The 16,669-nt window shown below is 36.7% G+C and overlaps 1 protein-coding gene across 3 annotated transcripts in view; it reads left to right on the forward strand.

Moving 5' to 3' along the window:
- The first annotated feature begins 231 nt into the window (after positions 1 to 231).
- Positions 232 to 16,669, forward strand: part of TC2N (tandem C2 domains, nuclear) — a 45,573-nt gene continuing 29,135 nt past the window's right edge. For all 3 annotated transcript variants that reach the window (XM_004311529.4, XM_019918983.3, XM_019918989.3), the window contains exons 1-2: positions 232 to 317; positions 15,643 to 15,765. In XM_004311529.4, coding sequence (XP_004311577.2) covers positions 15,699 to 15,765 — 67 coding nt within the window. In that variant the 5' untranslated portion in view covers positions 232 to 317; positions 15,643 to 15,698. The remainder of the gene's footprint in view (positions 318 to 15,642; positions 15,766 to 16,669) is intronic.

The following is a 16,669-nucleotide window of genomic DNA, read 5'->3' on the forward strand; positions in this document are numbered from 1 at the left end:
ACTCTGCCTGGCTTCATTTTATTCCTTTCCAGAGGGAGCACCCGAGAATTGCGGCTGGGAGAGACGAGAAGCCGAGGGCGCAGGCGCCTGGCGCTCAGGTACACTGACGGGCGGCCCTTCCCCCTCCCGCCCCTCGGCTTGCGCCTCCCGACGGGCGGGGCGGACCTGGGGAGGGCGGGGCAGATCTGGCGGAGCGGACCTGGGGGGGCGGGGGGGAAACCTGGGGAGGGGGCGGGGCCTCGGGGCGCGGCCGCGCGAGGTGACCGGATCGCGGTTCCCGCGGGCGGCAACGCCAGAACGCTCACTGCCTCGAGCAGGTAACTGGCCGCCTCAGCGCTGTGTGAGGCGGCGGCTCCCCGAGAGCGGCGCGTGGAGACCCCGGGGACACGGCGCGGGAGAGAGCCGGGGGTGGGGGGGCTCAGGTGTAGGGTCGCGGATGCTTCCCCGGGCGAGCAGCGTGGCGCGGGCCTCGAGCGGCCGCTTGCCTGCCCTCCCGGTGGGACTCGTGGACGGCCGTAGCCTCGTCGCCCCCAGCCTCGCGGGGCCGAGTCTCCTTAGCGACGCCTGCTCTCCGGAGGCCTGAGGGCGGTTTGGGGCCCCTCGACAGCCGCGATATCCGAGGCCGGCAGGACAGGGACTCGCTCTGTGGGAGCACGGTGGGCTGTAGGTCCGCTGGGTTCACCGGTCCGCTCGTTGGGACCCGCGGGCCGGACGGAGGGGAGACCCCAGCCCCGGCGGGGCCGGCCGCGCGTCGTGCTCCCCGCCGTGAGCGCGCGCTTGCGACCGCCGGACCCAGGTGGGCTCTGGCCTCTGGGTTAAGAGGAAAGCGAACGCATTTCCTTTGCTTGGAGAGTCTGATGAGAACCGGTTAGCGGATGGTTTTTATCTGTGAAGTTTCTGAAACTTTTTGAAGCGGCTAAGGGGTGGTAAACATCACTTTGTTTTGGTTTTTGCAAAACATGAATTCATCTACCCAGCTAGGTTTTTAGATTTGGTTTATATCTATCTCCTCCAATTTCTTTTTACTTCTTCTTTCTTTACTATGGTTTTCTTTAAATCAAGGAAGTACTGTGCATGAATCGTGGGTATGTCGCACACAGGTGGACGTGCAGGTATAGGCAAGATAGATGCCAAGCCAAAAACATTGATTCCTTTAGAGTGCTTAAAATACAGCATGTAAAAGGATTGCTTTCGTATTTAAAATATACTGATTCTCACTCCAGGTAGGCAGTTATTAGAGGTGTTTCCCCTGATTGATATAAATAGCCTGGAAATGTTAATAGCACCACCGCCTACTTACCAATTTAATATTTCGATATGGAACTTTATCATGGCTAAAAATTGCTCTTTCTGGAAGGAGAGATTTATATTGCTTGCCTTTGAGAGCTGGGATTCGAGGAGATTTGGGTTTTTATCATACATTTTGTATTTTATAGTTTTTGCTAATGACTTTGAGTGTCTTCATAACTGGAGGAAAAAGCCTTCATAAAAATTTGCTTTTTTTTTTTTAACCCTTGAAGAAGGAACAATTTTAAGTTCCTCTTGTATTTTATTGGCTCCACTTGAGTTATAATTGTGTATTCACAAATAAAAACTAACAAATTGAGGGGCTAATTCAGGTTGAGAAAGAATGAGTTTGTGATTCTTGTAGGGCCTCTGGCTGAGCTGCCTGGTTGGCAGTTAGATATGTTGATAGCGGGATTTTCTGAAGTCAGGATCAGAGTTGTGAATGTTGGAACCACCCGTGGATTTGTGATAGTTCATCTTGTGAGAGTGGAAGAAAACTTTCCAGTAAGTAGAGTAAGAAGAGAGGAACACCAAGGATGGAAAACACCAGGACTTAAGGGACGGGTAGAGATAGCCAAGGAGACCAAGGCGGAACAAACATTCAGGGAAGAAGGAAGCAAACTAACAGACAGTGGTGTCCTAGAAACCGGGAGACGGAAGAGTTTTCATAAGGATAGAAATCTATTTTAGGGTCAAATGAGTCACAGGAATAAGGAAGATTGGGGCTGATAAAGTGCCTATTGGTTTTGGTAGTTAGGAGTATGTCATTGAGTTCAACAAACATAATTTAAGTAAAATGATAAGGATGGAAGCCAAATTTGAAGGACTTTGAGGAGTAAATAGAGGATGAAGAAATAAAGATAGTGTAGAATCCTTATTTTGAGACACAAAGATTTGAAGGAGGAGTGATAGGGTGGTAGAGTGATAGGGGAGTTTATAGTCAGATTGGAAAGAATATAAGGCCAATAGAATACTTTTATGTTAAAGTGCATCACCCAGCATGGGAAGCTGACAGCAAGTTGCTGCACATATTGACTAGAACTATAAGTGTTTAATCTCCCCAATTCAAATTATGAACACTATTTTAGTGGTATTTTGGTCCTTTGGGTTCAGGTGATTTTATCAGTGTCAAAGTCACATGTTAACAAACTGTTGGATTGTATTTCTCCTGAGTTCCAGTACTTAGATACTTCCAGCTTACTTTTGTCATGTGATTTTTCTAGTGTGTATCTCAATGACTCTTCTAAAAATCTTATGTAGGTATCACACATTTTGGCTAAATCAGAATTCATGAGGCATACATCAGTTAGGGCCTTTGCTTCAGTTATTATTATGCATTTAAAAGAAAATGCTCTTAGATGAAAATTTCTTTATGAGTTTCACTCCAGTCTTCATTGAGAGCTTAATTTTTGTTGTTGTTCAGGCAGTAGTTTTATGTGTGTGTTCCTTAGGATATGAAAAGAATGGCTAAAAATGGAAAAGCAAACAATCAAGTGTTGATAAGGATGTGGAACAACTGGAACTCTTGTACTCTGCTGGTAAAAGTGTAAATTGGTGGCAGTATGTACTAAAGTGAAACATATGAATAAAGTATGCCCAGACTATACCTGAAAAAATTCTAGAAACTGCAAACTAAAGTAACAGAAGACAGATAAGTGGTTACCTGAGGCGGGGGGAGTGGCAAGGGAAAGAAAAGGGGGATGGATTCAAAGGGGGTATGACGAAACTTTTAGGGATGGTGGATGTATTCATTGGTATATTAGTTTTCTTGATTGTGAAGATGCTTTCACCACTGTATACATATGTCTGACTCATGTAATTGTACATTTTAAATATGAGCAATTCACTGTAAGTCAGTACCTCAATAAAGCTGTAAAAAAAAAAGTAAATAAAAATAGAGAGTAAAATGTGAATTCCCTGGTGGTCCAGTGGTTAGGACTCCATGCTTCCACTACAAGGGGCATGGGTTCGATCTCTGGTCTGGGAACTAAGATGCTGCACGGCTGAGGCCAAAACCAAAACCAAACTAAAACAAAATACAGAGTAGAAGAAGACATACCATTTAAGTATATTTATTTCTTTTAAATATTATAGTTATCTCAGGATGATGGGGTTATTGATAATTTTAATTTTCTTCATATAGTTTTTATATATTTTTCATATTTTCTACCACGACATGTATTTGCTTAATTTTTAATTTTTTTAAATTTATTTTTTTAACTTTTTATTTTATATTAGAGTATAGTTGATTAACAATATTGTGATAGTTTCAGAGTGATTCAGTTATACATGTATCTATTCTTATTCAAATTCTTTTCCCATTTAGGTTGTTACTGTGTTTGCTTAATTTTTAAGTGAAAAATTCATATGTGCAGAATAGTACTTTTGACACATCTACAGATTTAGAGAATACAAATAAAATAAATGCCCGGTACCTATATTATGCGTTAGAAATAATACATAATATTTTTGAAGCCCTAATTGTATCTTTCTCCCTGATTCTGTCTTTCTCTTTCCATGTTCCTTGATTTTCTGTAGAGTTTTACTACATACATAGGTATTCATAAGTAATGTAGTGTTTAGTTTTGTTTATTCCATGGCTTTTTGGGTGCACAAATTATATTTATGAGATTCATCTGTGTTGCTGTGTTATAGTTCATTTGCTTTTTTTGCTATTCTGTTATATGAATTTACAGCTGTTTATCCATCCTCCTGTTAATGGACATTTAGGGTGTTTTCAGTCTTCTTTTTTTAAATTTAATTTTACTTTTTGCTATTGAAAGCTGTTTTGTTATTACTGTCCAATATGTGTTTCTCTGTGTCCATTTGCAAGAATTTCCTATGTTTTTTGCCTAGGAGTAGAGTTGTGGATCTTCAGTTTTGCTAGATAACGCTGAATTGCTTTGTAAAGTGGTTGTACCAGTTTATACTCTCACAAGCAGCATATTAAGTGTTCACTTTGTTCCCTTTCTCAACAACATTTGAGACATTTGTACATTTGTAATTATCTGAATTTTTTCTTTTCAACAATCTGGTAGATGAGAAATGGTAGGGTTTAATTTACATTTCTTTAATTACTGATGATGTTGAACCTTTCATAGTTCCTATTCAGTGGGATGGCTGTTTATGTTTTTTGCCCGTTCTTAATGTTTTTGTCTTTTTGAAATTGATTTCTAGAATATATATATATAATTTAATTTATTTATTTCTGGTTGCTAATCCCTTGTCAATTATGCATGTGACAAATATCTTTTTCCCAGTAAGTAGCTTGTCGTTCACTTTCTTTACGGTGGTTTTTGATAGACCCATTCTGTAGTTTAATGTAGTTGAATATGTCAGCCTTTTCCTTATGGTTTGGTCTTTTGATATCTAGTTTAACAAATCTTTCCCTTCCCTGAGGTCATAAAGATACAGTCTGATATTTTCTTCTAAAAGCTTTAAAATGTTGCCTTTCATATTTGTGTCCTTAGTCCATGTGAAATTGATTTTTGTGTGGTGTGAAGTGGGGATCCAGTTTCATTTTTTTTTCCATATAGGTTGTCAGTTTTTCTCAGCATAGTTTATTGAATATTCTGTTTTTCCTCTCAGTAATCTCTAAGTATCATATGTCAAGTTTTCATACATATGTTCATATGTTTCTGGGCTGTTCTTTCTTTGGTCTCTTTGTGTATCCTTGCTGCAATCTTACTTTTACTTTAGTTGTAAAAGAGCCTCCATACCTAAGAGGCAGGTCACCCACCCATGCTTCTTTTAAAACTCAAATTAAAGTTTAATTTTTTTCTAAAGTAAACTTTTCATCTTAGTATACAGGAGTATGTTATCTAAGTCTTAAATATCTACTGTATTCATCCGAGGTCACAAGTACTTCTAAAGCTACTTTATTGTGGATTATATTAGGCTGTCTTTAGTTTTTGCAAATCCTGTCCTAACTCACTAGAGTTAACTTCAACTTGAAAAGTAAATATTGGATTTGTACGTTTGGAATATAGTTAAGACATTTGGAAAAACCTTCACACTGAATATAGCTGTATTTAGAAAAAGAATAGCTGTATTTAAAAAATTTTTTAAGGTACTTAGGATTTAATGTGTCAAAATCTAAGAGAAAGATGAAAATCTGAGAGACTGTAGGAGCCCTTAAGTCTTATTTGCTTTGAGGGTATTTGCTAAACTGAGGGAACTTGATTGGATTTGAATAAGAATTTGGTAGATTTGTAGGACTGGAGGTATAATTAGAAGTCAGCCCAGGGCTCATTCAAGGTTAGCTAACAAGAGACTTTCTGCCCATAATTCTGGGATCCCAAAGGTCTTCGATGTCATGGAAAGGATGAAAACTCAACCTCCTTCAAGGATCTGCAAGGAAAATTGTCTTGAGGCCAAGTAAAGCAGAAGGGAAAAAAACCTGTCCTTGGGCAGTCGTAACTACCAGATCATGAGGGAAGTACACATCACCTTGGTGGTCTAAAAAAATTTCAAGATGTGAATTTTAAAAAATCTTTTTTTCTTTAGATATAATTCATATGCCATAAAATTCACCCTTGAGAGTATAATTCAGTGTGTTTTCATATGTTCACAAAGTTGTACAACCATCAGCACTATCTAATTCCAGAACATTTTTATTACCCCCAGAAAAAAACCTTATACCCATTAACAGTTATTCCCCATTTCCCCTTTTTCCCTCAACCCCTGGCAAACTCTAATCTACTTTTGTCTGTATGATTTGCTTATTTTGGGCATTTCATATGAATGAAATCATACAATATGTCTTTTGTGTCTTATTTCACTTGGCATAATGTTTTCAAGGATTATTCATGTTTACCATGAATCAGTACTTCATTCTTTTTAATGGCTGAATAATATTCCATTGTATGGTTAATACCATGTTTTGCTTTCCCATTCCTTAGTTGATGGTTATATCCACTTTTTGGCTATTACGAATAATGCTGCTCTGAACATTTGCATACAAGTTTTTTTTTTTTGCATACAAGTTTTTGTATGGAAATGTATTTTCCATTTTCATAGAAAATATATTTTCATTCTCCATTTACCTACAAATGGAATCGCTGGGTCATATGGTAATTCTGTGTTTGTTTTGAGGAACTGCCAGACTGTTTTCCAAAGCAGCTACACCGGTTTTCATTCCTACCAGCAATGTATGAGGGTTCTAGTTTCTCCATCCTCATCAACATTTATTTTTGTCTGTCTTTTTGATTATAGCTATCCTACTGTGTGTGGAGTGGTATCTCATTGAGGTTTTGATTTGTATTTCCCTAATAACTGATGCTGTTGAGCACTTTTTCGTGTCTTTATTGGCCAATTGTCTATTTTTTTGGGGGGGGGCGAATGTTCGCATCCTTTGCTCATTTTTAAATTGGGTTATATGTCAAGGCATGAATTTAAAATGATAGTAAACAAATGCAAATATTCTCTGTAGTAGTACGCTTTCATCTTTGGCTTAAAAAAAGTCCTACCAGTAAAGTTTTGAGGTCAATGGATAATTTGTCAAAGATAACCTAGTGCACGTGGAAATAAGACAACCTGAACAAGAATCAGCAGAAACAATAGACATTTAGAAGAAAACTTGCAAAGGCTTATGTATTGTAATTACTAGTTATTATTAAAATAACCATGATGGGCTCTATTTAAGTAAGTAAAAGGCACGTTTGAAAATATATGCAGGGAGCAGGAGTCTGAAAAGTGACAGAGGTACAAAGCTGGTTGAAAAGAGGAACTGAATGTAATTTCTATTAATGAAAAATGCAGTAATAAAAACTCAAAACTCATTTGTTAAGTTTAACCACAGATAAGGCAGTTAGGCAAACCCCAAGAGAGAATGAATTAACTGGAATATAGATCAGAATAAATCATTCAGCATACAGCTCAAAGATACAGAAATGGAAAATACAAAAGAGATTAAGATACATGAAAATTAGAATGATCAGAATGAGAAGTTATAGTGAGAAAGTCTAGTAAGTGGAGTTCCTGAAAGAAAAGAAATAGAGAATGGGCAAAAGCAATATTTAAAGAGATAATGAATGAGAATTTTTTAATACTGGAAAATCTACCAGTACAGGTGGAAAGACACTAATCATAGATTGGTTATTCAGGTATAGCATAATTTGTTTATTCACCTGTTGATGGACATTTGATAGTTTCTGGTTTTTGGCTTTTGCAAATAGAGTTGCTATGAACACTAATGCACCAGTCTTTGAATGGACATAAGATTTCTTTTTTCTTGAGTAAATACCTAGGAATGAAATGTCTGGATCATAGGGTAGGTGTATGTTTAACTTAAACTACCAAACTATTTTATATTCCCACCAGTTGAATATGAGAGTTCTACTTGTTCTACATGTTTGTAAACACTTGGAATGGTCAGCCTTTGCAATTTCATCATTTCTCATAAGTGTGTAGTATTATCTCATTGTAGTTTTAATTTGCATTTCCTTAATGAATAATGGTTTTGAATATGTTTTTATGTACTTTTTATGTACTTTTTTTGCCACTTGGAGAAGTGTCTGTTCAAATCCTTTTTAAATTGTGTTATTTTCTTTTTATTATTGAGTTGTAATAGTTTGTTTATATTCTGGATATAAGCCCCTTATTGGATGTATGATTTGCACATATTTTCTCCCATACTCTAAGTTGTCTTTCACTTTTTGTTTTTAATTTTAAAAATAAATTTTAATTTATTTTTTGGCTGCGTTGGGTCTTGGTTGCTGCACACGGGCTTTCTCTAGTTTCGGCGACAGGGGCCTACTGTTTGTTGCGGTGCGCGGGCTTAGTTGCTCCACGGCATGTGGGATCTTCCCAGACCGGGGCTCGAATCCGTGTCCCTTGCATTGGCAGGCAGATTCTTAACCACTGCGCTACCAGGGAAGCCCGATGGTGTCTTTTGAAGCACAACATTTTTACTTTTGATTAAGTCTAATATATCAACTTTTTCTTTTTTTTTTAATAAATTTTTTTATTTTATTTATTTATTTTTGGCTGTGTTGGGTCTTCATTGCTGTGCACGGGCTTTCTCTAGTTGTAGCGAGCGGAGGATCCTCTTCGTTGTGCACGGGCTTCTTGCGGTGGCTTCTCTTGTTGCAGAGCATGGGCTCTAGGTGCACGGGCTTCAGTAGTTGCAGCATGTGGGCTCAGTAGTTGTGGCTCGTGGGCTTAGTTAGTTGCTCCGCAGCATGTGGGATCTTCCCGGACCAGGGCTCAAACCTGTGTCCCCTGCATTGGCAGGCGGATTCTCAACCACTGCACCACCAGGGAAGCCCTCAAATTTTTCTGTCATTGCTTGTGCTTTTGGTGTCTTATCTAAGAAATCATTGCCAAGTTCAAGAAGAATTACTCCTATGTTTTCTTCTAGCAATTTTGTAGTTTTAGCTCTTACATATAGATTTGGATCAATTTTTACTTAGTTTTTGTGTAGAGTGTGAGATAGTTGTTCAAATTCTTTTTTTTTTTTTTTTTGCATGTGGATATCAGTTGTCCCAGCACCCCTTGTTTGAAAAGACTATTCTTTTCCCTTTAAAGTTTTTTGGCACCTTTGTAAAAATCAACTGACCATACATGTAAGGATTTATTTCTGGGTTCTCAGTTTTATTGCATTGCATATGTCTGTCCTTATGCTGATACCAGTCTTGATTACTGTAGCTTTATAGTAAATTTTCAGGTCAGGAAGTATGACTTGCAACTTTGTTCTTCTTTTTCAAGATTGTTTTGGCTATTCTGTGTCTTTTGCATTTCCATGAGTTTTAGGATTACCTTTTCAGTTTCTGTAAAGGAGCTGGAAGGGATTTTTATATGGATTGTGTTGAATCTGTAGACCAGTTTGGGGAGTATTGACATCTTAACAATATTTTGTCTTACAATCCATGATCATGGAACATCTTTTCATTTATTGATGTTTCCTTTTTTTTTTTTTGAAGACTTTATTTTATTTTTTTAAATTTTCTTTATTTTTTTGGCTCTGTTGGATCTTAGTTGCAGCACGTGGGATCTTCATTGAGGCATGCAGGATCTTTCTCATTGCAGTGTGGGCTTCTTGTTGAAGTGCGCGGGCTTCTCTCTAGTTGTTGTGTGTGGGTTTTCTTTCTCTAGTTGTGGCGTGTGGGCTCCAGGGCACGTGGGCTCTGTAGTTGTGGCGCGTGGGTTCAGAGTGCGTGGGCTCTGTAGTTTGCAGCACGTGGGTTCTCTAGTTGAGGTGTGTGAGTTCAGTAATTGTGGTGTGTGGGCCCTGTGGCATGTGGGATCGAACCCACATCACCTGCATTTGACTGGGGATCGAACTTGCATCTCCTGCATTGGCAGGTGGATTCTTTACCACTGGACCACCGGGGAAGTCCCTATTGATGTCTTCTTTAATATCTTTTAGTAATGTTTTGTAGTTTTCAGTGTACAAGTCTTGCATTTCTTTTGTTAAAGTATTCCTAGGTATGTTAGGGTTTTTTTTTGTTTTTGTTTTGGGTTTTTTTGCCTGTTATTATGAATGGAATGGATTTCTTAATTTCATTTTTAGACTGTTCATTGTTAGTGTATAGAAACATAACTATTGATCTTATATCCTGCTACTGTACTCAACTTGTGTATTACTTCTAGTAGGTTTTTAGTGTATTCCTTTGACTCTCTTTATTTACAAGGCCATGTTGATCTGTAAATAGAGTTTTACACTTCATTTCCAATATGAATGCCTTTTATATCTTTCTAGCCTAGTTGCCCTGGCTAGAATATCTATTACAGTGTTGAACAGAAGTGGTGAGAGTGGATCCTTATCTTTTGCCTGGGTTGAGAGGGAAAGCATTCAGTCATTTAGCAATTACTATGATGTTAGCAGTAGATTTTTCATAGATGCTCTTGATTATGTTGAGAATATTCTCTTCTATTCCTAGTTTGCTCAGCTTTTTAAAATCATGAATGAGTGTTGGATTTTCAAATCTTTTTTTGGTATCTATTGAGATGATCATGTAGTTTTTGTCCCGTATTCTACAATATAATGTATTATGTGAATTGATTTTCAGATGTTAAACCAATGTTGCAATCCTGGGATAAATCTCACTTGTTTATGATATATAATTCTTTTTATAATTTGCTGGATTCAGTTTGCTAGTATTTTGTTGAGGATTTTTGTGTCTATATTCATGAAGAGTATTCATCCTTTTACTTTTAACTTATTTGTGTCTTTATATTTAAAGTATGTTTAAGTAGCATATACTTGGGTCATGCTTTTTTTTATCCAATCTAACAATCTCTAACTTTTAATTGGCATATGTAGAGCATTCACACTTAGTGTGGTTATTGATATGGTTAGGTTTAAATCAATCTTGCTTTTTTTCTGTTCATCCCATCTGTTCTTTGTTTACCCTTTCTTCTTTTTATGCTTTTATATCAATTGAGTATTTTAGGGGTATGATTCCATTTGATCTCCTTTGTTGGCTTATTAATTGCACCTCTGTTTTCTTACTTTAGTGGTTACTATAGAGTTTATAGTACATATTTTTAACTTCCCACAGTCTACCTTCAAATGGTGTTACATATACCACATCACATCTTCTACAAGGACCTTACAATAGAATATTCTTCCCTGCTGGCGTTTGTGCTGTTGATGTCATGCATTTTACTTTTACATGTGCTATAAACCCCACATCACCATGTTATTATTTTTGTCTAAGCATCAATAATCTTTTATAATAAATCTTACATATTTATCTGTGGTACTCTCAATTCTTTGTGTGTGGGTTTATATTTCATCTGGTATTATTCTTCTACCTGAAGGATGTCCTTGAACACTTCTTGTAGTATGGATCTGCTGGTGGTGCATTCATTCAATTTTTTATGTCCGAAAAACTTTTTGTCACTTCCTTTTTTGGAAGATTTTCTTTAGGTATCAAATTAGATGTTGATAGCTTTTTGTTTTTTCCTTTCAATACTTTAAAGATTTTTGCTCCACTGTTTCCTTACTTGTATTGTTCCTAATGATACCTATGTTCCTATGTATATAACATGTCTTTTTTTTTCCAGCTGCCTTAAAGATTTCCTCTTCATCACCAGTTTTGAGCCATGTTAATATGATGTGCCTTGGCATGGTTTTCTTCATACTTCTTGAGCTTAGTGTTTGTTGTTTCTTAGACCTGAGTTTTGTAGGTATCATATTTGGAAAATTTTAGTATTATTTTTTTCTGCCTCTCCCCATCTTCATGAATTTCAATTACATGTATATTAGGCTGCTTGAAATTGTCCCATGGGTCACAGATGCTCTTTTCATTTTGTTTTTATTCTTTTTTTCTCTCTGTATTTCATTTTGGGTCTCTTATTACTGTACTTTATTGTTTCTTTTGCAATATCTAATCTGCTATTAATCCCATCCAGTGTATTTTCCATCTCAGACATTATAGTTTTATCTTTAGAAGTTGGGTTTGCATCTCTTTTTGTATCTTCCATGTTTCTATTTAACTTTTTGAACATATAGAATCACTTATAACTATTTTGATGTCCTTAACTGTTCATTTCATTGCTGTGTTGGTTCCAGTAGATTGATTTTTCTCCTCATAATTTTTTTCCCTTTCTTTGAATGTCTGGTAATTTTTTATTGGCTGCTACCAGACAATGTAAATTTTACCTTGCATGCTATATATTTTTAGATTTCTGTAATTATTTTTTGCTTTGGGACATAGTCAAGTTTCTTAGAAATAGTTTGATCCTTTTGAGTCTTGATTTTAAGATTTGTTAGGTCAGACTAGTCTTTAGTTTAGGGCTATTTATTCCCCACCACTGAGGCAAGACTCTCTGAGTCCTCTCCTCAGTATCCTGTGTGAGGTTTTTCCAGTTTTGTTGGTGGGGACAGGCATTATTACTGACCTTGGTGAGTGTTGTTATGGTCTTTTAAACTTTTCTGGTGGTCTTCCCCCAGTCTTGTGTAGTTTTCTTGCATGCATTCTCTGATCAACACTCTGCTGAATACTTAAGTGGGACCCTCTACTGATGTCTGTGCTTCTCTCTGTGTACACATCTCTACTCTCCAGTAATCTGTACAAACTCTAGCTCCCTTATTCTTATTTATATAAACTTGTTTCCTTTTCTGCATCCCTCTCCCATCTTCTCCAATTCATTTTGGATGACTCAAGGCCGTCAGCTTTGAAAACTTTACCCCCAGAAGTAGTAATCATTTTTAACCAGTCCTCTCACATTCCCCTCATGATTAATGTTAAGTATTTGCAAGCTTACTGGGGTCAGAAATGTTGTTTGAGGAGTATGTTAGGAGTTTTTATATAAGCTAGTTATTATACTTTGTTTCCTTGTCTATCAACTACATATTTGCTGAGTTCCTGCTAAATTCCCAGCATCATACAAGGTTCTGAGTTTTAAGTAGAAAGTGAGTACAACATTGTTTCTGAAAAGTTTTTGTTCTAGTAGGGGAGATAGAACAGGTGTCATGAAATGTCATGAAAAATGTAAAACTTCTTTTTTTTTTAATTCACTAGATGTTTAAAGATGAGAGAAATTAGTATGATCCGGGTGGTCAGGGAATGCATCCTTTAAACAGACTGAAAAGGGCGTTTGAAAAATTTAAAAAAACCCAGAAATCAGTTACAAGGTATAATGGAAGAAAAAGTACCATTTAGCCAAACAAATTTCATAAGCATACAATAAACAAGAAAAGTTCAAAATTTATGAGGAAAATTGTAAAAAAAAAACTCCTAAAGATACAAACATAAACTTGACTTGAACAAATACTCTGAATAGGAAGACTCAACATCCTAAAGATATCAGGTTTTTCTAAAATAATTTATAAATGTAACATGATCCCAATAAAAATGTCATCAGATTTTTTTCCTTCTAGGTCTGGACAGATTATAAAGTTTATCTGTAGGAACAGATAAGCAAGCATAGCTAGAAGAACTTTGAAATTGAAGAACAGTAAGGATGGGAGGCTAGCCCTGCTAGATAATGAAACATATTATAAGCCATAATAACTTTTAAAATGTGGTATTGGTTCAGGAATACAGATCAACTGAATAGAAGATATAAAACCAAAACCCAGTGGCAGGACTTTCCTGGTGGTGCAGTGATTAAGAATCCGCCTGCCAATGCAGGGTACAGGGGTTTGATCCCTGGTCCCAGAAGATCCCACATGCCACGGAGCAACTAAGCCTGTGCGCCACAACTACTGAGCCCATGCGCCACAACTACTGCAGCTCATGCGCCTAAAGCCTGTGCCCCACAACAAGAGAAGCCACTGCAATGAGAACTATGCGCACCACAACGAAGAGTAGCCCCCAATTGCCGCAACTAGAGAAAGCCCGAGCACAGCAACGAAGACCCAACACGGCGAAAAATAAAATAAATGAATGAATTGATTAAAAACCAAAAACCAAAACCCAATGGCATGTAGAAATTTAGTCTATAATAAAAGCAGCATCCTAAAATCAATGAAAAAAATAGGAATTTTTAATAAGTGGTGTTTGTGATACTGGGATAGTCAATTAAGAAAAGCTAGGATTGGATTCACTTCTCATACTGTACCAGGATGTACAGTATTCACACACTTATATATGTATGTATATGTGTATATATGCATATTTGTATATACAATACACACTCCCCCTCCTTTTTTGCATAGCAGAAAACACCATCATCAGAGTAAATCAATTTCACTAGTAAACCAAAGTGAAAAGAGGACGACAAACTGGAATAATGTTTGCCGCTTCCATTATGGACATTGCATTAATCTCTCAAATTTATGAAAATCCTCTAAAACTGAGGAAGAAAAGGACCAATAACTTTATAGAGAGATGGGCAAGAGATAATGAACAGTGAGTTCATAGAGACAAATACATATTAGCCTTTATATGAAAAGGTGCCCAACCTGATTTATAATAAGAGGTGCAAATTAAAACAGCACAAGATATAATTCCTTTCCTATCATATTGGCAAAAGTCCAGCATTTTGACAAATATTCTCTTGGTGATAGATACAGGTACTGTCATACATTGCTACTGGGAATGCAGAATGGTACAACTTTAGAGAGAAATTTAGCAGTATTAAGCAAAATTACACATATATTTACCTTTTGACCCAGTAGTCCTTATCTCTAAGAATCTGTCTTACAGATATATACTGGGAAATATCTGAAAATATGTGTGTACAAAGTTACTGTGTCACTATTTCTAACAGCAAAAGACTGGAAACAGTCCAAATTTTGATCTTGATTTGCAGAAAACAGCTATAAAAAATATTTCACCATAGGGGAAATTTGAACATTGGGTAGTTGATTATCTTAAACTTTTTAGATGTGATGATGTTATTATGGTTATGTTAAAAGAGAGTACCTTTTAGAAATACTTGACATGTTACAACCCATTACAGTTACTGTTTATTTTGATGCTCAAATTGATCCATGTTTAGCCAGTAGAACCCCTTGGAGTTAAGTCTTGAGTCCTTCAGCCACATCTTTTAGAGATAATTACTTAAATATTTATGAGTGAGATTATATGATTGGAATATTTTTCAAGATAATCTGAAGGACAGGGTTAGTAGAGAGATAAAGATGAATTAAGATTTGTCTTGAGTTGATCATTGTTTAGGTGGTGGGTGTTTTGTTATACTATTCTATCTTCTTTTGTATGCATTTGAAATTTCCCATGAAAAATGTACAGGTAGTAGGCATAAATGAAAAGAGTGCATTTGGAACAAAGTCATTGAAGCCAAGGTAGGCAATTGGCTTCTTATACAATTTTATGTTCCTGGTAAATTTAAAACAGACTCTCTGTATTTCCACTATATCTTATTTGTGGTTTAGTTAGCTGGTGTGTGTGTGTGTGTGTGTGTGTGTGTGTGTGTGTGTGCGCGCGCGCGCGCGTGCGCGTGCGAAAGAGAGCCAGAGACAGAGAGAGACAGAGAGTTTTAGATTTTTCTGTTAGTGTAATTCTCAGTATTAAACTAACTCAAAAAATACGAAGTTGTTTGTTTATTGGCCCTCATTCATTATAGGGCCTTTGGATTACCAAAAGAATCAATTTGGAGGAAGTGAACATTTTCTCACACTTTCTATGAGTGTCATATTTTCTTGCAAATTTTATTTGGACATTGATTTAGATATATCAATCGAAAGAGAAAATGGAGAGTGGAATTTTTTTCAGATTTAACATTTGTTCATTTAGTAATTTTTAAGCATGTCATTTTAATAGCTTATAAGGAGCCTAGGTTATATAAAATTGCATAAAGGAACAAAAATCTATTTTGCTCTAAACATTTTTGCTTTGGAGCCCTCATTATGTCTTAGAAAGACAGATTATGTGATTTATTTAATGATATCTAATGACATTAAGCATGATCATGTTAACTTGTTTTCTATTCTACCAACAGATTAATATTAAAATTGGAAATTTGTATCTTTTGCTGGATATTGGAGATTGAATGTAATGGCAACAGAATTTATAAAGAGTTGCTGTAGAGGATGTTTCTATGGTGGAACAGAAAAGCACAACTGTGAGTTTTGCTTTGTTTTGATTTCAACATTTATTTAATGTCTTCTTTATTTGTGACATTTTGTGATATAAATGTAAATGAGACATGTTTCCTAACTTCACGGGGGAGGCAGAAACATAAATGTAAGGCACACTAGCTCAGTATGAAAGTACCTTGGGGCATAGGGGAGAGAGAGATGAATTCAACTCAGGAGACACTCTAGGACATCACCACAAAGAAGATGATCCGTGGTATGGAAGTCTGAAGAGGATTTTAGCAAGCTGAGTGGGAAGCAGGGAGTAAGAGAATGTGAGGATTAGACATGAATATTACAGGTGGATGAAATAGTATGGGCAAAAGTAGGGAAGTATTTGGGGGATAACATACTCTGGCAAATGTTTTAATTTAAATACAGAGAATTTCCAATTTACGAACAATGCATTAAAAAGTGCCTTTCATGAATGAATGAACAACCAATAGAGAAGAGACCTGTAACTTTATCAAGACCCACATTTATCAAGGACTCCTGGAGATTTCGCTTTCTATTGCATGGTTTCCTCAGCTCTTCAAGGTTATGACTGGAACTTTATTTTTCTCTGGCTCTTTCTTATATTTCTTTGTCTAAAGCATAGCTTCTTAGTATGTTTTTGAGTATGAAGGCTTCTTTTTTGCAATAAAGCATTTCATAAATTCCAACACAATAGTAATTGTACTTCCATTCAGTCTATAGACGGTACTAACTGTACATGAAGATTAGCTCTAGGTGTCCCTTACCTCCCCATCCTAAGTCACACAGCTTAGGAATCAAGTATCTCTCAAGATAATGGACAAAATAGGTCATAGAAGCTAGTACAGGGAGAGTCGATATTATTCTAGGGTCAAAGTACATTTTATTTTGTGGTTTGGTAAAGATTTTGGTAAAGAC

This window comes from Tursiops truncatus, chromosome 2, assembly GCF_011762595.2.
Source record: "Tursiops truncatus isolate mTurTru1 chromosome 2, mTurTru1.mat.Y, whole genome shotgun sequence".
In the NCBI taxonomy this organism is placed as follows: domain Eukaryota; kingdom Metazoa; phylum Chordata; class Mammalia; order Artiodactyla; family Delphinidae; genus Tursiops; species Tursiops truncatus.